The sequence below is a fragment of the Notechis scutatus genome, chromosome 5 (genome assembly GCF_049901735.1).
Source record: "Notechis scutatus isolate UNSWTSFEM ecotype Mainland chromosome 5, rNotScu1.2, whole genome shotgun sequence".
Classification (NCBI taxonomy): Eukaryota; Metazoa; Chordata; class Lepidosauria; order Squamata; family Elapidae; genus Notechis; species Notechis scutatus.
In genome coordinates, this window is record NC_142013.1 from 51,074,771 (window position 1) to 51,097,976 (window position 23,206).

At 36.0% G+C, this 23,206-nt stretch overlaps 1 protein-coding gene and 1 pseudogene across 6 annotated transcripts in view; both read right to left on the reverse strand.

Annotated features, from left to right (window-relative positions):
* Positions 1–405: 405 nt before the first annotated feature.
* Positions 406–23,206, reverse strand: part of SCAF4 (SR-related CTD associated factor 4) — a 59,346-nt gene continuing 36,545 nt past the window's right edge. For 2 of the 6 annotated variants that reach the window (XM_026664155.2, XM_026664154.2), the window contains exons 16-20: positions 21,909–22,069; positions 15,375–15,537; positions 15,140–15,235; positions 14,871–15,059; positions 406–2,387 (exon numbers count right to left, since the gene is read on the reverse strand). In XM_026664155.2, coding sequence (XP_026519940.1) covers positions 1,567–2,387; positions 14,871–15,059; positions 15,140–15,235; positions 15,375–15,537; positions 21,909–22,069 — 1,430 coding nt within the window. In that variant the 3' untranslated portion in view covers positions 406–1,566. Of the gene's footprint in view, positions 2,388–14,870; positions 15,060–15,139; positions 15,236–15,374; positions 15,544–21,908; positions 22,070–23,206 lie in introns of all 6 variants that reach the window. The other 4 variants (XM_087966690.1, XM_087966688.1, XM_026664156.2 and 1 more) reach the window with 3 other exon arrangements.
* On the reverse strand, positions 16,569–19,097 carry LOC148130475 (uncharacterized; annotated as a pseudogene).

Genomic DNA, 23,206 nt, shown 5'->3' on the forward strand with positions numbered 1-23,206 from the left:
TTTTTTTTTAATGTTAAAGGCAGAGAAATCAGAATTGTTAGCAGTGGTTACCTGTGTTGGAGCAAAGTAATGGCCTTGTCTTAAAAGCTGTCTACACTGTACTTGGCTATATATATGTTTTGTACACACAAGTCTGTTTCACCATCTGGTAACTAGCAATGACTAACCCATTAAGAGTTTTAAGATATAGAACAAAATGCAGGCCAAACAAGTTGAGAGCTTTGTGAGAGTGCTGCATGGAATTTTTATATCTTAACACACTGAACTTTTTTTTCAAGCAAGTATTGATCATTTCTATTTATATATACACGATGATCTTCACTGAATTAGGGATTGTTACTAAATGAATTTTAGAATGGTATGGAAACAGTTCAACACAAATTACAAATTAATTTCACAAGAATATATAAAGTCATTTTTTATTCTATTGCAAAGAAGAATTCTGCCTCAATTCATCTTCCAAAAATTAAGTGGAGGGAGGGAGAAGAATCTATACTTCCCCTTAGGTGAGCATAACAAGCTATCTGAAAGACACACCAAATCAAAACAGAAAAAAAAAAACATGGCATCAGTACTTGCTGTTTCCTGCAATTTCGGATAAGAGTATCACTGTGTATAGAATAAACCAAGGAATAAAATGTATATTACTCTTAAGGCTTGCTGGCATTTGCTAATGGAGTTAATATTTGTTTTTTTCACTTACTACAAAGTTATGATGATACAGCCAGCTTAAATAGCTTGGTTACTGGCAAAAGTACGCAAAAGTCCTTTTAAAAACTTAGTAATTTGCTTTCATATACTCTATTCCAAGACACATTAAAATACAGTGGTAATTTGGAGGACGTGAACAAGTCCAAACATACTAATGGATTAAATCACAATTTTTTTCCCCACAGGAGTTGGCATAAGTCCAGGAACTTATTTATAGGGCAACATTTACCACGGTATTAATTGGATGGCCAGGAAAAAAAGTGACTTTACTGCAAACACCAGATTTCTTAAAACATTTAAAAGCTATTAATTTTTATCTAGTTAATTAAAATGCATAAATTTAAAATCAATGTAACTATCACATATTTAGCTTCTGTGAACTATTATACAAACAGTTTTAACAGATTTAAACAGTCTAATTTAGACTCCAGTACAGCATTAGTTCAAACTTTAAGATGTTGAACAATTCTTTACCACTTCAGTGCAGCATAGGAAGAATAGCACACGCTAAGGATTGTTATGAAAATAGAGTTTATTAAAAACACATCCCTATTTTTAGGAGCTTTCACCATTTTACCTTCACTTAAATTAAAAAAAAAATAGAAAGCACTTCTAAGTCTGATTTGTAAACTTTTTAAAGTGAAAACTTTAAAAAAGTTACAGCAGAAAATGGGTAATGGTTTATTTCTTTTCATGTTATTGTGTAGCTATTTTAAATAGAAGGGAAGCAATCAAATTGCTTACATGTCCCCATAAACTATGAGGGAATTGTGATATAGCAAAAGCAAAATATACAGCATACTGTACAGTTCTAAAGCTCTACACTCCAATGTAATTTTTGACAAATTCCAGTCTCTAGCGAGGAGCCTCCGCAACTGAGCCAGTAGGTTTTTCAGGTTTTTCAAGAGATGAGGTAGACTCAGATGCTACTTCTGCAGTTGGTTTCATACCAATAGGTTCAGACTCTTTATTAAGTTCTGAAACGGAGTCTGTGTTTTCTATTTTACTACTCTGAGATTCATAGTTTTTGACCCCATCTACTCTGTCTGTTAACTCGGATTTCTCCTTTCCTCGATTTTCATCTTTTTCTCTATGGGGTTCCCTATCTCTAGAATCTCTCTCTCTGTGTCCACTGAAACGCCGATTTCTTTCCTCCAAGTCTCTGTGTCTATCACGTTCAGGGCTTCTTCTTCCCCATTCTCTCCTTTCACGATTACCAAGGCGTTCATGCTCTCTGTCATCATTACGGTTGCCATAGCGTTCACGTTCATTTTCTATCCGATTCCCAAAAGACCTCCTTCCAAACCTTTCCTGGTCTCTGTGTGGAGTAAATGGTGGCCTGTCATTCCTGAACTGCCTTCCATCTCTATTATCCTCAGATCCTCCTGGACCACCTCCAGGCATTCCACTGGGCCTTGCAAAGTGGCCTGGGGGTGGGAAAGGGCCCTTCATCCCATGAGGTGGAGGCATCCCAAAACCACCTGGCCCTGGAGGCGGACCTCTGTGCATCATATGAGGAGGCATATGCCGAGGTGGCATCATTGGAAACCGTTGCAGATGAGGTGGTGGCATTCCTGGAGGTCTCTGAAGTGGTATCAAACCAGGTCGGGCACCTAAAAGGCCAGTAGAAGGTGTCTGAAGCCCAATCACTGGACTAGATGTAACTCCTTGAGTACCTAGTAAGCCAAAAAACATGAAATTAATTACAAGATACTTCTTGTTCATATACCATCTCCCAAAAGGTTATAGATGTGTTCTTTTTTCAGGCTGCAATTTTTTGTAACATTAAATATGTTTATAAACATTGAAGCATGCAACATTTAAATAGGCTTTTACTATAGTGAATACTTTTATCAATACACTTAAAATTTAATGAACAGAGACCTGCCTTCAATTCTGTTCAAAAAGTATGGTCGACCAAAACTGAAACACCATGGAAGAATACAGAATACACTTTTTCTGAAAGTTCAGCTCAATACCAATTATGCAAAATAAGCTATTGGAAAAGGTTGCACATTAAATTTTCATTTTTTTTAATGGACAGAAAATGAAATGGATCATCTGCGGATCACTACCATTTAATCAGCATGGTCAATTTAAATCCCCTTTATTTTAATAGGCCTATTCTAACCTTCAATAACTAATATACAACAAATTACAATTCTGTGATCATCTCAAAACTACCTCAAAAATTTTGCATTTACAAGATTTCTGTCTTCCAGGTAAGAACTACCTTGCACCAATCCAAAATCCATTCCAGAAACTTAAAAGTGATAGAATTTTAAGATACATATGTGTCCTTTTAAGATACATATATGTAACAATTGGGGGGGGGGGGGTTAAGATTTTGCGTTAAATGCTTTGCTGATAAAATTGGGCTTATGTTATAGTACCCAGAATAATTTTTAAAGTTTTTTTCTTTAAAGCTTTAACAAATCTGTAATATGTTATGCCATACAGGTATTTCAGACCCATCTTCATCCGTAAGAAACATCTAAATAGGAACTCAATAATTAAAGATTCTAATTTTCAACTCTATACCAAATCTTATAACCAGAGCAGAACATGAGGTCCAAGTATGAACTGAAATTGCATTTCAAACATCCTACGTATTATGTTTCACAACATTCCCATTCCTTTGTAAAGCTGACACGAGTCAAAACACAAAGAAAGTTTTTTGCATTTTTAAATTGATGGGGCATTATTTTCAGCAATCCAGTGTATTAATTGTTAAGGCTGCTTCTCAATTCTATGTACACTTGATTGATAATAATTATAACTTTTATTTAACATGGTGTACCTAGTACATCTGTTTCAGCATGTCTTTCCATACACATATATCAATAAGCATAGCAATAATTCTAAAACCTTATAAATACCTTATGCCCTGAACACAAGACTCCAGAGTCTAGTTTTTAGAAACACTTTAGACCCAAGACTTTTTTCTTGCTTAAAAGAAACAGAATTCACCTTTCCCTACAATACACCAGTGAGATGGACTGAGAGTTGTATCTATATTTGCTAAGCAGCCTCAAATGCATGAGAAAAAGAGTCTAGTTTTCTGAACCAGGGTTAAGGCAATTTTTACAATGCCTCACCGCTTCCCATTAATTGTCCAGAGTGCAAAACAAGTTTCATTATATATTGACAGGCAATGCCCACTATATAATTCATAACTGGGGGTTTTAGGGTGAGGGAGGAGAAGAGATTTATATGCTGCCTTTTTTCATCATTCTAGGGTTTGGAAAAATAGCCTAGCTCAGCCAAAAGCGCTATCCCTGATAGAACAGGGCCTCAAAGAATCTGATCAACTTGGAGGGCAGAAAAATGACTTTTAGTATCTTCCTCCAGCCTTTTGTCTCATGGTTGTGCCCAACCTCGGCACAACATATATAGAAAGACATATTTCTATTATTATATTCAAAACATGATCCATGTGGCTGTAACAGGTTCTAGGTCCCAGATGCAATTTAGACATTTCACTTCACAAAAATAATCACCAGGAAACAAAATGGATGTTTAGTGTTAAACAGGTTCATGTATCAAGTAACAGCCACAATTTAAATAACTAAATAACTATTGAAATGATCGGACTCAAGGTCCAAGAAATTCAGCTTGGATTAAATTGCAACATAAGATGTATTTTTAAAGACTGTATTATTTAGAATTAGGATTGTGTTTAGATTTTGTTTCTTGACATATTTTCCATACTTTTCTTTCAAATAAAATTAAAGGCATAACTATAATTAGGAGGAAGAAAAGTAAAGAAATTAAAAGATTACTAGACAACCCATGCCCCACTGAGTCATTGTTTCAGAGACATTTCCTTATCCAGAGAAACAGAATGACCGAGGGCAGGCAAAAAAACAGGGAGGTAGGAAACGATTTCCAACTTCCTTCCAGCTTCCCATTGAATTTCCTAGGTGGAATCTGGCAGGGAGAACCAGAAATCTCCCTCCCCTTTCTATCAGGCGGGTAAATGGTTGCTACTGGGTGTGGGAAAGAATGAAGGATTGAGAGACTGACTGGGAAATGATCCCTGAACATTGAAAACAGATCACAAATTATGGCTAACCAGCCATAACTTCCTCAAATTTTATTCCCTTAGGAGCCATTGGTCCCAGATTTTATCCGTTACCCCATTTGAAGTAACTTGGTTCAAAAACTGTTGCCTTGTGATGCACTGTTTTTCCTAATTAAAGGTCACAGCAATGAAAATTGTAATACTTATGTAGATGATCTACAGAAAAACTAACACTTAAGAGATGAAATGAAACTAAATGTAAAGTTTTGTTAGCAGATAGGGAGAACCAACATACATTTGCTAGTAAGGTTTCCTAAACTTGTAAAATTGGGTTGATCCATAAAGTTCAATCATCTACCGAGTTCAGAAATCCAAATTAACAAATTCTATACACTCGGCTATTTAGCCTTCATTTCTAGATTATCACCCACGATTTTTTTTTCTTCACTACTATTCAATTATAATCTCCCTTCCAATGACTTACACGTATTATTTACATTCTGGAATTTTAAAAAAAGTCTTCTTCTTCTTCCAAGTGACATCTTTTCAGGTATTTGAAGAGTTATATTCCCCAGGTGTGTTTATCTCAGGCTAAACATACAAAAGCGCCTTAAATTTTGCTCAAGAATTTGATTTCTAGTTGCCTAATATTCTTGATGTCTTCCTTTGAGCCTGTTGTAATTTCCCCAAATGCTTTTTTAAATAGCAAAATAGAATAACAGAGTTTGGAGGGACCTTGGAGGTCTTCTAGTCCAACCCCTTGCTCAAGCAGGAGATCCTATACCATTTCAGACAAATGGCTGTCCAGTCTCTTCTTAAAAACCTCCAGTAAATGGAGATGAAATGTGGGACTGCAATATTCAAAATGGGGTGTATCCTTGGCTTACCTGAGAAAGAAGCAATAAAGAAAAGCTTCTATAGTAGAACCTTAAAAAACAAACTAAAGGAAGAATCTGTAGTCATGACCTGCAGTGTTTGTAGCTTGTAGATCTTTGTGATCCAACTCAAACATGAATTGGCATGTGTTAGCAGCTAGTGCAAATTTACAGGGGTCTATGAAGAAAAGGTGAAAGCAGTGAACTCTAAGCAGAGAAAGGCCATTCTCAATTGATGTAAAAGGATGAAGCTTTAACAGTTCAAAGAAAATAGGTTCTGTAACAAGAAACAAAGGTGGATGCTATGTGATGAAACTGGCAGAACTGAGATATATATAGAAGATACACTGTGACTCAGAAAGTTTTGAATCTTGTTCAGCCCTGACAAAACAAACAGAAAACAAATACTGCAAGAAAAGGGAATACTCTTTTAAAAGGCAAATTTCCATATCAATCAAAAGCAGATTTTTTTTTATGGAGCAGCTGTCTGCTATAATCCAAGGAACTTCCAGGTGGGTCATGCATCGTGCAGCAGGAATTAGCTTGAGTGGCTTTTTGTTATGGGAACAAAAGACACCAAGATATTCAATGGGTTACTGTGGAAAAAAATAGGACCAAAAGTATTAAGTTATCTTCACCATCATACTCAGATGCTACTTAATGGGCTCCTAGAAAGATATATACATCCTCCAGGATCTGAGCTGCATATGGATTCAATGGAATATCAGCATTATGGACATCCCCAGCATTGTCACTGTTTTGACGCTTCTTTAGAAACTTGTTTTGATGATATTTCCCATGTGGTATCTTATCAGCTCAGAAGCTGATGGAAGTTAAGAGACTGGGGCTGAATAGAGGACAGTAAAGCAAGAGTTCTGACAAGCAGAAAAATAATGTGGATTAGTAACATATTGCACCTCTGAGTCAGTGATGAGGTAGTTGAAAAGAAAGACAATTACAGACAATAAATACATTTTATAATATAACACTTCTATTTTATTCTGTAATGGCCAGGATGTAGTCCCCATAGTATCCAGTTTCAGGCAGAAAACTTTAAGGTTTTAAAGAAACTGAGACAAATGTAAAAAATAGATGAAAACCATCAGGGATTTAGCTTCTAAGTCCCATGATGAAAAACTGAGAACATTTAGTCTTAAGAATCAAGAATATAATTGCATATTTGAAAATACACAGGCCTGTTTTCCTATAATTCCCATAACGCCATCACATAAATACACAAACACCTTTCACACTTTGACAACTGAATCAATTATCTATATATAGGGAATGATTTGGATTCCTGAACTGAGCAGGGAGTTGGCTTTGATAGCTTAAATGGTTCCTTATCTATATAATCGTAGAGTTAAGGATGGTTATACATGCAAACCTTTCTGCATTAAACAGAAAATCAAGACTAGGTATATATAAAATATTCCAATCCAGAGCCAGAATATTTTGTTCTAGAAGAATATTACCTTGAAGAAAAACTACAAAGGTAGTTATGTACACATTGTTTAACCCTAAAAGAAAGGAAAAAATGAGAAACAAACTCAAGCTTGCTGTCATGATTCCCTTGGGCAGAAGATGGAGAGACTCTGTCTTCAAGATCCTATTTATACCCCACAACAATAGAGTTCCAGTAGTTCATGTGAAGTCTGCTTCCTGACCATCAAAGGACTGACATCTGGGAATCTAAAAGGTCCATTATTAAAGTTCTTCTCTGAACTCTATAGGTAGTGCTTATTTAGCAATTGCTTCAAACAGCAACCATTTGCAGTTATGAAAAATGGTGAGCAATGGCTGCATTTATGACCTTCACCTCATTTTTCTGTCATATGTTTACCATTATAGTAAGTTAATATGCATAGTCCTGTGTAAAAATCACAAGCATAGCTGTGACCACTTTGCTTAATAATCTTACCAGTCCAAATTGTGACCACTAAAGGAAAACTAACCAGCCCCGATACAGCCATTGTACCTAGCTGTTTTCCAGAACAAAGCTTTTGGAATAGGAAATGGTTAACAGTGCTCAATGGCACATAGCTAATGAAATTCAATTACATGAAAATGGAATCCAAATGAAATTGAGCTATTTTCTAACAATAAGAACTATTTGACAATAAAGCAAAAAATACAAAGAAAAATTGGCAATTTCCCTTCCCAGGAGATATCTGGTCCTATGACCTGCCGATATAACTACAGAACTCTAAATTACTTTGTTAGAGATTATATACTAAAAGTCAAGATAATTAGGAAAACTCTAGTTAAAATTATGCATTGTCTGTCTTGTTGAATATGAGAAAGAAATGTATCTGTGGAGCAAGTGCAAAAGAAACAATTAGGTACATTATAAATACTATGCAGCTGCATTTAACGTCAGCATAAATTAACAGCAGACTCTCCACAGGATCTTCATAAAATTGCTGCATTTGTTTGCATGTGTTTTTTCATTATATGTAAACCACCAGTGGTTATTGGACTGTATCAGAATACATATGAAATTTCTTAATTGTCTTAGCTGTTCGTTTATTAATGCTACTAGGTTTTGAGGTTCTAATTCACTTTTTAATTTTTTAAAGCAAATTTTGGTGCTTAAAAAAATTCAATATCAATTTACTCTTATGAGTTCATGAACTAGAAACTTGCTATGTTCCCAACCAAAAGTAATATGACTTACTGAATATATACTAGGACAATGATCCTTTTTATAGGGAGAGCAGTAGCTCACGTGGCTAGGATGTTGGATTGGAGGTTAGTGACCCGAGTCCTGCTGCATGGCAGGATGAGTTCCCATCCAGCTCCTTGACAGGGACACAAAATGGATGTCTCCCAAAGATGATGCCACCAGCTAATTATTTCAACCCAGAAATGCCTTAAATCAGGTGTGTCAAACTCAAGGTCTGTGGTCCGAATCCAGCCCATAGGATGCTTAGATCTGGCCCGCGAGGCCATCCTGGAAACAGCGAAGGACCGCCCCACGGTGCCTCTGCCAGTGAAAATGGGACATTTTCGGCCTGGACAGCCTCTTGTAGCCCTCTGCCAGAAAAAACAGAGCTTGGAGGGGGGGGCGTGTGCAGCTCCCCCGGGCTCAGTTTTCGCTTGCAGAGGGCTGCAGGAGGCCATCACAGCCAAAAATTGATCCTCCCATCCCTGCCCAGGCCACCACAGGCGCCCCCAACACAAATATCGAGCTGGCCACATTCACCTCAGTCATGCCCACCCCCACCCCCAAGGTCAAATACAACCCTGATGCAGCCCTCGATGAAATTGAAAAAATGGAGTGGATATTTATTCAACCCTATTACAATGAATTGATGAAACGTTTCTGAATTTTAATTATTCCTTCTTTGTGCTTTAACAATGTTTCATAACAGCATTCTTCTGTTGATATTCAGCTTATGTAAGTTCATGTTCAACGAGATACAACTTGAATTTTAAAATGTGAAGTTAGCATTTCAACCTTTGAAAACTACAAGGCATATAATAGAAATATCCAATTATTCTGTGAGGGAGCACTTCCATGATTTCAAAACATGTCAAACATCTCACTTCTTAAGTTACACTCTGAATTATAACAAGTCAATTGTTCTTCATAAACATTTTAATAGCTTAACAATTTCAACCCGCTTTTCACTCTGATTATTGCAAATGGGTATAGATAATAGAATGTTATTTTTCCAAGGAACCAAAGTTCTTCTCTGAACTCTTAAGTCTGTAGAGTTAAGGATACCAATTCAAAAAATTATAAATAAAACGATAGTAACCCACTGCTGCTTAATTTTTCATGTACCAAATGCTTTGGAATTATTTACTAGAATGGATTAAACATGGCAAATTTAAATCCCATATCAGATTTATCAAAGCAATAAATTACTTATTCAGTTTCTAATTATCATCAGTCACATTTCAGTCAAGATGTTTATTCAATGGCAATACAATGATTAGATTATGTTACTCTTTTTACAACATATGGTTAATAATTATATATTACTTTGTTAATTAATGAATGTGTTAAAATGGCAAGTAAAATAAAAATAATTTGCTTTGACTAGGTTTACATCCATTTTCTATCCCAGCCTTGTTAATCATCTCCAAGACATGCAAACGATATACATATGCCCATTGTGATTTTGTTTCAAATAACAGCAAAATTACTTTTCCCTTACCAAAGTAATAACAGGTATTGCTTATATTGTATGTTGTTTACAGAAAGATAAAAGACCAATGTATTTTTTTTAAAGGAATGTGTACTGAATGCTGAATAGAGTTTTGCTAAAATATAATGGGGAATCCTTTGTATCCATGAGTAAACCATTAAAAACTGAAGCAGAACCAACCTTTAGACTCAATTATGGGACAAAGAGAGATATGTTCTGTATATGAGTCTAAGTAACTGAGAGAGGGATGAAATAATATTTCCTGAAATATACTTATTCCAAATTATTAAAATGATAGCAACAAAAAGTAACATTTGCAGAATCAGAACGTAGTCACCAGATGTGAAGATATTCAGCTACAAAAACTGTATATCCCATCACTTGATATTGAATCTTGAATCAGTTTATGGAGTGCTTCATTATAATGGGATTATTCAGCATCCATGAACCCAAACATTCTATCAAATATTACAAAGCTATTAATACCAAACTATTCTACCAGACATTACAAACTGGTTCAACCAGGTTAATTCCTCTAGAAAACTTTCTCACATTTCTTAAGAGGAGTTTTATAAACCAGAATGGTTTTGCTAGCTTTGCAGATTTAAATGTTAAACAGTGTGTTCATGTAAATGACATTACTCTCCACTTGGAATAGAGAAATTTAGTTTGCATTTCAACAAAAAAGTTTCCTAATACTTATATTAGCTTTTTTCTTCACTAACAAGATCAAAATAGAACATGATCAATTTCATTAATTTGCATGATTTATTCAGGCAGAAAAATTCATTTTATGAAAAATGTAGCATGTTAGACACAAAATTACAACTATGCTAGTGGCAATTCTACATAGCCATCAATATTTCTAGAGAAGATGCATCCATACAACTTTATTTCATTTTTAAAAACGTGTCAGGACACTGGACTACATCTTATATCTACTTACACTGGAATAAGCACATTTTTTTTAAACAAAGATATGCAGTACTGCATTACTACTTTCATGACATGAGAGTACAAGTGATGCAATGTTCTCAGTCTGTCATATGAATATCTTCATTGAACATTCCACACAACTTTTTTGAAATTATACCTGTTAAGCTACAGTAGTTTTTAGGTTCCTTTTTCTGACACATCCAGTAAGTTGTATACCTTCTAGGTAACATGTTCATATTACAGATTTATTGATTTATGCTACAGTTATATACCGCCTTCCTTCAGGAGGGCAGGATAGCATACACAGCTTTAATTTTTCCAAAGCCACATGAGGTATTTTGGGCTGAGGAGTGTGATTGGACCAAAGTCTTCCAGTGAGTTAATATGGTTGTGGGTAAACTTAAATTTGGCTCTCCCCAGTTTAGTCCAACACTTGGAACTATTACACACCCACTGGCTTGTTTGCACTGATGTTTCAAAACAATATTGAATATTACCTTCACGTTTGCCCTCTTCCTTCCAGATAATTTGTGACGAGTTCTTCCATGCGGTTTTCTACACTGATTTCCCCCCCAAACTATTCAATACTAATTTCATACTAAACAACACACCTACAATGCCTTTAAAACATGATTTCATAGACTTTTCTATAGCATCTAACTATGACTTGTTATTTTTCTGGAGAACCATCACAACTTATCTTTAGATTTTTTTAAGGAACTCTTTTCAGCAATTTCACGTTGTTTTGACACTGCTTCTCCATATCATTTCTATATTTTTTTATTTGTTAGACCCTGAACTGTTTAAGAAACCTGCAAGTAATCTTCTGTAAAAGACTAGAGTATGCACTGCTGTTTTAGAGATTATGAATGTAATGCAGCTGTTGTTAGGAAAAAAGAAACTTATGAGTATGTGTGCGTGGATTTTGAAATGCATGCTAATTCAATAGGCATGTAGATTAAGTAAAGTGTATGTACATTACGTCCATCTGCCAACAATATTTTGCTGATCCAGGAAATTATCTGCTTCTTAGAACTAGAATTTCGAAGTAAATTATTAAATTTAGAAACATGCCTGCAATATATAGACTAGTTTCAACTGGAAATAAGTTTCACTGTTTCAGATTTAACTCCATCCAAAAAATAAGTAATCCAAACTAAATGATTCAGTGCTTAAAAAAATGTCATTGATTAAAGTTAAATTGGAAAATTCTAATTTGCAAAATGACAAATTATCTTCTGAAAAAATAAACTTCATGTATCTTCAAATTGAAGGAAATCAGACTTGCACTTCTGAAAATATGCTATAAACATTTCATAAAAACTGGATAAGGAAAATAACATCCATTCAACATTAATAAATAAATTGTTCTTTATGGAGGCAATTTTAAACTACAATCAAATTCATTCTGAATCAAGCGGGAGATTTAGAGGTTTCCTTTCTCTGCCCCTACCTCCCACACTGAAAAGATCCTAAGTCTGGTGAGCCACTGAAGGGCTGCAAATATGTTTGCTATATTAAGGTACCAAAATACATGTACTGCTTTGAAAAGAAATGTTTGGGGGTGCTGAAATCAGCTTCCATTCTCCCTTCTTTTAAATCCACTGCAGAATTTACACAGTGCCTTAACACAATAAGCACTGGACTGAAATTGAGATTAGGTAATACATTAAAGATAATTGACAAGCCTTTACATTAGCACCTTATCTCCTAGCTTCTTGTCTTCATATAGTTCAAAGACCCTGAATCCACTATTTCACTAAATTTGGCATGTTATACTCCAGATCATAGGTAGATCAAGAAAACCTGGTGCCATTCATGATCCCAAACTGACAGTTTCAAAATTTTAAATATAATTGATTGGCTTAAAGCTGTAGTTGCCAGAAAAAAACAACATTTAAGCCGTACATCTGCAAAAGTTTTTATACTTTCTAACACAAGCCTTTTGATATGAAATTAAACTTTATCTTCAACTGCACATTAAATATCCTCACTTCCTTATAACTATGGAAGTAACAAAATAAGCCAGTACCAAAGATTAATCTGATAATAGCTTTTCTTTTCCTTCGAGTTTTTATAAACCCAATCAATATAGGTAATCCTCAACTTGCAACCATTTGTTTAGCAACCATTCAAAGTTACAACCGCACTGAAAAAGTTACAAGTCCTTGCACTTACGACCATAGCAGCATCCCCACAATCATGTGATCAAAATTTGGATGCTTGGCAACCGGAATCTATTTACAATAGCTGCATCTACAACCTTCCCCGCCAGAGATATGATAAGCAAAGTCAATGGGGGAAGCAAGATTAACTTAATGACCATTTGATTCACTTAACAACTGCAATTATTTACTTAACAATATTGACAAAAAATGTCCACAAATTGGATGCGACTCACTTAACTACCTTATCTAAAAATAGAAATTTTGGTCCCAGTTATGTTCATACATTGAGGACTACCTATATCGATTTTCTGCTCATAATTGTTAACAAATGTAATCAAATGCCTAAATACTTAAAACCTTGTCCGCAATGGTATAATTCATAATTTATAAACTTGTCAAATTCTTTTACTATGGATTTCTCCCTTAGCTACTTCTTCCCATTACATAGGCTCTTTGGGGTACTCTAAGCTAATACTGATAAATAAATAAGAATAAAAAGCCCAGATCAAAAAGGATAAGCCAGGATCAGAAAGCATTCTCCATAATTCATGATTTTGTATCTTATTAATTTATGTATACTAACTTAATACACACATATAGAGTGAATGTTTTTATTATACTATTGTGATTTATATTCCTTACTTTAGATTACTTGACCTTAAAGGTAATTTTATAGTTTTATATAAAAGAAATCTAGTTTCGGGAAGCACAACCTTGGTGTCAAACTGATACATGATATGAAGCGGGAAAAGATAGGATTAAGAAAAAGGACTAGCAACTGTATTGGACCATGGCTTTGTAAACCACAGGTATGACATAGTAAATGAATGAATGAATGAATGAATGAATGAACATGGCTGGATGCAAAGGTTCTGGTATTAGCCATTTGAATGTTCTTCTAACAATGGAATGAAAACATTGGATGCAATCCAGTGGAAGCAAAAGACAAAGGAATATCTGATGTGCTGATCAGCTGTTCTGTGCCCAACAAAGTGGTAGCAGCACCAGAGCTGGCGGCAGCCCAGAGGTTTTGTTGTGCAGACCTGCTATAAACTTATTAAGAACATATTTTGTTTTGAATTAATGGACAATCTGAACTTTAATAACTGTGTATTGTGAAATGCCAATTGTTAAAAAAAATGGAAATAATTCCAGCATGGGTTTCCCGAAACAAGTGTGAAAGTAATAAATCGGTGGTCTGAAAACAAATCTTGACACAACTGATAGGTATTGTGTTATAAATAAAGGCCTCATAATACTTAAGTATATTTGATCAAAAGGAATTATTTCTAATGTATTATTCTTTCCTTTGGATTATGAAAGGGTATGAAACCTAGACAAAAAATGGCAGAACATTAGAATAGCAGAAGTAAAAGAGTAAAAATATAAGACATCTGTTGTTTGGTAATAATGCAACCAGAGAATCACAAAACTAATTTCCACATCTTCTTCTCATAATGAGATTTAAATTGAGGGGGGGAAAACTTAACATATTTTCTAAAATATCAACTAAGTTCCCAAAAGACAGAGACAAAGAGACGGGCTGTTTGTCTATTTATATTTAATCTATCACAAATAGATTATTAAAATTCTTCAGGTAACGGATTAGAAAGACAGCTTTGGGGTATGGAAGTGTGTGTATTTGAGAAATAGTTTTTCTGTTTTCATCTTTTCTATTTGAAAATGTATTGATGAAGTTCAGAGGGGAAAACTCTGGTGAATTAACATTCAAATTCCAAATCTGCTATTTAGTTGAAGTCAAAATATTTGAAGTGTTCATTTTACTAAATGAACTTCAGTAAAATTTACTAAATTTATCCATTCAAGCTTTTCAGGATGAATATTGTTCTTTGTTATTCATAATCAGAATTCAAAAATTAAATGCCTAACATTCCAGCAACGAACTATACAGCCCGGATTACATTTTGCTTGGTAGGGGTTATCCGTCTGGAATGAATACAGAAATGTGGCACTGCCAACACCTGAAGGCTGAACTTACCAAGAAGTGGGACTGGTTGGGATACAGAAGCTGATATACTAGCAGAAGTTACAGGTGGTGGAGCATTTGGATATCCTTTGGAGCCTTCTGCATTTTCACCATTTCCTCTACCTCCAGAAACTACTGTTGGAATTGGGTTCCCTATAGAAGAGTCTTTTGTAGTGTCTTCATTTATAGTGGCCACAGTAGCTAAAAATGACATTAATAACATTTTAAATAGCATAAACTTCTATTTGAATTATCTTTAACACCAAACAAATCTCACTTACAATTTGGGATATTTACTCCTCCAGAAGGAGGGACAGAAACTGGAGGAACTGAAACCGATGGATTAATGGGAGGTGGTGGTCCAGGAGGAAGAAAACCTATGAGGAAAGAAATAATGAAGTATCACTTTTAGAACAGCCATCCATTCAATTGATCTATAAACAGAAAGCCATACTTTCTAGAGTACCCAACACATAATTCATATGCCTACAAACTTTATAGGAACAATTAATATACCTGGTGGTAAATGCATTGGATTGAAGCCTGGTCGCATAAATGGTGGTGGTGGTGGTGGAGGCACTCCAGGACCAAATCCAGGAGGTGGAATTCCTAATGGAGGAGTAAATGTAGGCGGCTGAAGGGTACCAACCATTGGAGGACCTGGTTGATGTGGTGGCACCTGCAATTGGATAAAATTATTTTCATTTTATGGCATAGTTCTTATTCTTACAGGTAACTTTACAATGATGTCAGAAACAGAAAATCGGTAAAATTCATTTTTATTAGAAGTTTAACTCAACCTTAATAGTTAGAAATTTAAATTCTGAATCACAAATAAATGCCATTTTTTAAATCAAGACACAGTACATATAGAATTAGTAGTGGCAAAAACAAATATTCAGAGGTTCCTTATTTATCAATGCTTCTTCCTTTGGCATAATATCTATTACGATATACAGGTTTTTTCCCGAACGCCATCACTTTACTAAACAAATAATTCCTTCAACACTGTCAAACTATTTATTAAGTCTCCATTACTATTACTATTAATCCTCACTAAATTGAATATACTATTGACATTTTATATGTGGGTCTGTGTATGTTAAATTCTTCAATATTTACATATAATTTTAGTTCATAGTGATAATGTATAAATGTAAATTTTTTTGCCAAATTGACTGTAACCTTGTTGCTTGTATCCTAACGATTTTTATTGACTGTTTCCTAGCATGATTTGATTGCTTATTGTACCCTATGACTATTATTAAGTGTTGTACCTTATGATTCTTGACACTTTGACAAATGTATCTTTTCTTTTATGTACACTGAGAGCATTTGCACCAAGACAAATTCCTTGTGTGTCCAATTACACTTGGCCAATAAAGAATTCTATTCTATTTCTTTAATTAATGGTGTACATTTAAATTACCTATTAGCCCATACAATGTCACATTTGTAAGTACTGTTCGAAATGTTGCTTTAGGGTATTTTTTTAGATGGAGCAGTGCAATTAGTGCACCTACAGAATCTACCACAAAAGCTACTAAAAATGTTTAGGTTATAGTTCTCTTTCCCAGTAAAATTCTATAAGATTTCTTTGAACTGCTTTCCACTTTTCTTCTGTATTAAACTTTTCCCATATTGGTATTAATCATGTTGGATTATATACCTCTACTGTTACAAAATTTGAAAATATAATCAATGTGTTTATTATGCATAATCAGCATGACTAGCATAATGTTTAAAGTCCAGAATTGCTGAAGAATATCACAATGGGAAAGATCTTTAATTGTTAATATTTTTGTTTATTTGCCGAGTTATATAATTTATTTATTTTTTTTATTAAATTTATATTGCCGCCTAATCTCAAGATGGCTTACAGAATGTAAAACCATATTTAAATTTTTTAAAAAAAACAAACAATAAAAACTAGCAAAAAGAATCAAATAAATTAATATAGTACAATAGAACAAAATCTGGAAAAAAAATAAAAAAATCACCCCCAACTCCCACCCCAACTACAGCAGATCACATGAGCCATTTGATGGGTTCCATCCCGCTCTGGGTTCCCCAGGTCTGCTGGCAGAACCAGGTCTTGAGTGCCTTCCGGAAGAGTATTAGAGAGGGGGCCATTCTAATCTCTGGGGGAATGTTCCAGACTGAGGGAGCCACCATGGAGAAGGTTTCTTCTGTGTCCCACCAGGTGTATCTCCCTCAGGGATGGGACCCACAGCATTCCTTGCCTCCCCACTTGTTGGGTCAGGTAGAAGTGACTGGCAAGAGATGTTCCTTCAGATAACTTGGTCCCAAGCCATGAAGGGCTTTAAGCGTGACAACCAGCACCTTGAATTGCACCCGGAAGCAAATTGGCAGCCAATGCAGCTCCTGCAGGACGTGAAACATGTGCACATCGGGGTCTGCACAAAACCATGCAGGTCGCTGCATTTTGCTCCAACTGGAGCTTCTGGATGGTCTTCAAGGGCAGCCTCACGTAGAGCGCGTTGCAATAATCAAGTTGGGAAGTGACTAGGGCATGAGTGACTACGTTGGTCCAGGAAAGGGCGTAACTGGTGCACAACCCGCAATTGCGCAAAGGCCCTCCTGGCAGCAGGAGTCTTGAGTCCAGGAAAACCCCTAGATTATGCACAGGGTCTGTTTGGGGTAGTGCCACCCCATCCAAGACCAAAAGTGGCAATTGTCCCTGAGCCAACGAACCCCAAACTCAAGAGCCAGTCAGTCTTGCAAGGGTTTAGTTTCAACCCGTTGCTCCCCATCCAGCCTCTAACAGCCTCCAGGCTGGGAGGGAGGACACAGCACACTTAATTCACCACGGGCCAAGACATACAGCTGAGTATCATCAGCATATTGGTGATACCTCAGTCCATGGTGATGGATGATTTCACCCAGCAGTTTCATATAAATGTTGAACAGGAGTAGAGAGAGTACTGAGCCCTGCGGAACCCCGTAAAGCAGTAGCCAAGGGCTCAAACTCTCCCCTCCTATCAACACTGACTGACAGCGGCTGCAGAGGAAGGAAGTGAACCAGGACAGCACAAGGCCTTCCACTCCCATCCCCCGAAGCCATCCCAGGAGAATCCCATGATCAATGGTATCAAAAGCCACCAAGAGATCAAGTAGAGCAAGGATGGATGCTCTACTCCCATCCCGCTCCCACCAGAGATCATCCAAAAGTGCAACCAATGCAGTTTCTGTCCAAAATCTAGACCTGAATCCTGACTGGTAGGGGTCGAGATAATCCGTTTCATCCAGAAACCTGTGGAGCTGCTGCGCGACCACCTTCTCAACAACCTTCCCCAAAAAGGGAAGATTGGAGACAGGTCAGAAATTATCCAACCGGGTGGAGTCCAGCGATGTCTTCTTAAGAAGAGGGCGGACCACAGCCTCCTTAAAGTGCTGGGGCACTGTCTCCTCCTATAGGGAAGCATTAATCACTGCCAGAGTCCACCCGCTTGTCACCTGAGATGCTTTCACAAGCCAGGAGGGACATGGGTCTAAAACACAGGTGCTTGCGCACATACTCCCTAGGATCCTGTCCACTTCCTCAGAAGCAACAGGGTCAAACCGTTCCTAGATAACAGGGCAAAAAGCTGCCTCTGGAGCTTCCACCAGACCAGCAACCACGCTGGCATCTAACTGGGAACGAAGTCGAGCAATTTTGTCTTCCAGAAAATCTGCAAATTCCTCGGCATGTCCCTTCAGGTGGACCCCAATCTCCTCCTTTCCCAGGAGGAGACGGCTCACCTTAAAGAGGGTCACTAGGCGGTTATCTGCAGACGCAATTAGTGTAGAGAAGTATTTACACTTTGCCGCACGAATCACAAGGTAGGCCTTAGTAGCAGCTCTTACCCGTGTTCAATCGAGTTCATCTCCTGTCTTCCGCCAGCGGTGCTCTAGATATCTCATGAGTTTTATCCCTCTCATTTCCTCTGTATACCACGGGGCACAAAGAGGTCTACAGTTGAGGAGAGGTCACAAGGGTGCAATCCTATCCAGAGCCTCAGTCACCTTCCTATTCCAAACAGTGACCAACAGCTCAGCTGGACTGCACAGTAGATCTGCAGTTATAACCCCCAGCTCCTTCTGGAACCCATCTGGGTCCATTAGTCGATGGGGGTGGACCAATCCAATAAGTCCTGCCCCCCCGCGAGGGGGCGCAGCTTTTGAGAAACTCACTGCCACCAGACTGTAATCCGACCATGACAAGGGGACCAATCACAGGTTCACCAATTCTAGGTCATATAGACACTGCTCCGACAAGAACATCAAATCGGGTGTGTAATCACTAGTTGTCTGTGATAGCTAATCTCTTTTTTCCATCAATTCAATTAATAGCATTAATAAAATGATGTACCATCACCACGCATAATATTGTCATACGTAAATTAAACTGAAATAACATATACTTTAATGGAACCAATACCAATACCAATACATCCCTGATTATAATTCTTCACATTCAAAATTTAAGTATAATTGGATAGAGAAAAAATATTAATTACAAGTAGTAAAATATTTTAAAAGCTGCTGAATCATCTCTATAAAACAATTAAATGTTTAAAAGTAAATGTGTATTTTATTCATTCAATTTTGCTATACAAGTAGACAAATTCTAAGATAGATTAAAACTATTAGATTTTAATATTTTTATAATTGTATGCTAATAATTATTTAAATAGTGATAATTATTTTCTATTTGCTTATTTTAAATTTGGAGCAATGTTTCACTTGATGTTAAACGGCATGTTGCATACACTCATTTACAGGCAGCCCTTGACTTACAATTGTTCGTCTAATAGCTGCTCAAAGTTATGACATTGAAAAAAAAGAGATTTATTACCAGTTTTCACACTTACGAACACTGTAGCATTCCCATGGTCACGTGATCAAAATTCAGACACTTGGCAACTGGCATGTATTTATGACAGCTGCACTGTCTCAGGGTCATTTGATCACTATTTGCAACCTTCTCAGACAACTTCTGACAAGCAAGTCAAAGGGGGAAGCAAATGTGTCTGATGACCATATGATTCATTTAACAACTGCAGCAATTCGCTTAACAACTATGACAAAAAAGTTTGTAATTCTTTTAACTCTTACATAGCCACAGGAATTTTGGGCTCAATTGTGGTTATATGTCAAGGACAATCTGTACCATATAACATCTTAATAAAAAAATTCAAAGTGGAAGTGGTCATTAGAGATAATATGCTAGGATAACACTCTTTTAATTTAACCTGTGATTACAATTTTTTTAAAAAAACACCTTCTAGGTCAGGAGTGTCAAACTTAAGGCCTGTGGTGCTTGGAAATAACAAAGGATAGGTCCGCGGTGCCTCTGCCAGCCAAAATGACATGCACACCCTGCGCTCCATTTTGGCTGGCAGAGTGCTGCAGGAGGCTTCTTCACCTTCTCTTTAAGCAGCATTTGCCAATTAGAACTAGGTACCCTCCAAGATCTGGATGGCTGCTGTTCAGAAGAGACAAAAACATCTGGCTCTTCACCCGCGTTTTTGATGAGAGCCCCCTTGCATCACTGAGTTTGTCATCTTTTATCTTAATCTTTTACCTGTGATTGATTTAATTGTAATTTTTTTGATTATTGAGAGCCATCCAGTCATTAAGAATTTGGTGGTATATCAATTTTTTAAATTATTACTAATATTAAGTCCTCCTCTAGGGCTGCGTCAGAGGTAGTAACAAAGATTGATAGATTGTTGGGCAGACAGTTTTTAGAGACATCTGGAGAAATTGTCCATTTATGCTCTGCTCCTATACAAAAGAGTCAAGCCCCATAGCAGCTGGGGACTCTACATGTCTTTAATCTCATTATGAATTGAGACTATTTGTGCCAGAAAGTAAACCCTCCTTTGTCTGGAATAGCTGTTTTGAATGCAAAGGGGAAAAAATGCATCTTGAGCCTGTGTCAAACGCCCACCATGGCCACGCCCACCCCTTGCCACACCACACTGCACCCCCGGCCCGTCAAGGTCGAACACAACCCTGATGCAGCCCACAATGAAATCAAGTTTGACACCCCTGCTCTAGGTCATCATGTTTGTTTTCCATAAAACATAAAAACTACTGGCTTCTTGTCAAAGAACCAGTAATTTAATTTCAATGCCTATGCTTGTTATATATAGTCCTGATAGAAAAATATGATAGTTGTAATTTTTTCTGACTCGTGATTTGATATCACTTTCTTCTGCTATGAATTTAGCATCTGATATGCACTCACCTACACGCATATCAATTTTTAAAATTCTTTTGTTAATTTTAGTTCTTAACCATTTATGATTAATTACATAATGTACAAATTATCTGTCGCTACTGTCCCTAAAGACTAGTTTACTTTAAAAAAATCTTGCAGTATGATTTATTTCAGCTATTATCATTTTTAGCAATGCTGTAGAGGTCATTATTCTAAGGTTTTAATTGTGATGAAATCTACTTTCAGTTTGACCACAATTTCTTCATGAAAGATCCTCAGAAATTATACTTTGTAAGTTAATACTGTATATTCTTTTCATTCAACAGAAAGATTACTTATTATCTTTTCCACAATTTAATGGGAAAAATCCTCAATTTATATATCTCTTTTTAAAAATGCTGTGTAATAAAAGTAATTTCAGTTGAAGGACACAATATCATTTTTCAAGTTCTCATTCACAATTAAAGCCAATTTAATGAATCTGTTAGAAGGGCCTCAAACATCTCTTCTGTTTTCTATTAATTTAACTCTCGTGTTGATTTTGTACAGAATGAAGTTATCATGAGTTGATTATTCTAGGATGTTTGTATGTCTTCTAAGCTGAAAATCTTAGCATTGGAAACATTTCAAGAACAATTTTCAACAATCAAACCCATATTACATACATGTCAAAACAAAGTATTGAATTGCTTATTTAGGAATAATACAATTTATATGAAGTTATACAGGTATAATTGAAGTATGAAGAAGAGGGAGGAGGGAGGGAGGAGGAGGGACAGGGGAGGGAGGAGAGAGGGGGGGAAGAAATATATTGAACTTGCCTGTGGGGGTGGTACTGTTATTGGTGTAGGTATAGGTACAGGCATTTGGACAGGCAAAGCTTTAGTTATAGGTGATGTTTGTTCATTATGTGCAGTATCACTTCCAGCCCCTCCATTCTGGGCTAGTTGGTTTTCTGGTTTTTTTGGAATTCCTTTCCATTCTATAAAAGAATATTAAAAAGAATGTAAAAATATTTGGTGTCAATTTATTCATGCATTTAAACTTATCTTTAAATTGTTTTAAATATGTTTAATTCCTTGTGCAATAAGGTTTCCTAAATATATTGTATACAGAATTCATACCTGTTTTAATTTATTTTTCTTTATACAAGTGGATTAAGGCAAACTTCTTCGTTAGAAAAAAAATGAAGCTTTCTTTGAAATACTGCATCTTCAACTCAGTCCCTTTATACTGCTTTCTAATCATTATATATTCAGAATTATGGCCGAGACAAGAAATACTTTTATACTAATCCAGCATAGAAAACTTTCCAGTTTTTTTTTCATGAAAATGATTATTTATAAAACTAGATTAATAATATCCAGAACTACACACAGAAGAAACAAATACAGATTTCACTTCCATTAGTAGAAAAAGAAGTATTTCTTCTACATCCCTAAATCTATTTAAGACCATTTCACAATATTCAAGTTTTTCTGTGCAACAGATGAAGGATGAAACAGCAACTCAACATACTTTATCAAATATGTGTGTATATACTGTCAAGGTAGCTTCATTTTTAAAAAATATATGAACTAGAGCTCTGAATTTTGCAGATATTCTTCAAAGTGGTGCTGCATGAAATATAAACACAGCAGTAATTAGAAACTCCTTTAAGCGACTAATGGTTTCTAGGATTGAATATACTATGGTGAATCTTATGCTGCAACTATAAATTCCTGGAACCACACGCAGCTATTTTAATGAGTTGCAGGCAGGTGCAGTATTCACATTCCTGGATCATTCAAATGTCTTCCAAATTGAATCCAAACTCTAGACAGCCATAAGAACTTCATCAGAGCACTTCAATAAGGCGTACTGTACTATTTTATTCAGGCACTTTAATTTTCCTTCCTATTTGTTTCCCACTAATGCAAATGTGTGTGTGTGTGTGTGTGTGTGTGTGTGTGTGTGTGTGTGTGTGTGTGTATATATACACACACACACACACACATATATTATGTCAGCAGTTTTTCAAAGCTACATTAACATGTCAATTTGGCAAAAAAATTACATTTATTTATTTACCACTATGAACTAAAATTTTATGTAAACACTGAAGAATTTAACATACACA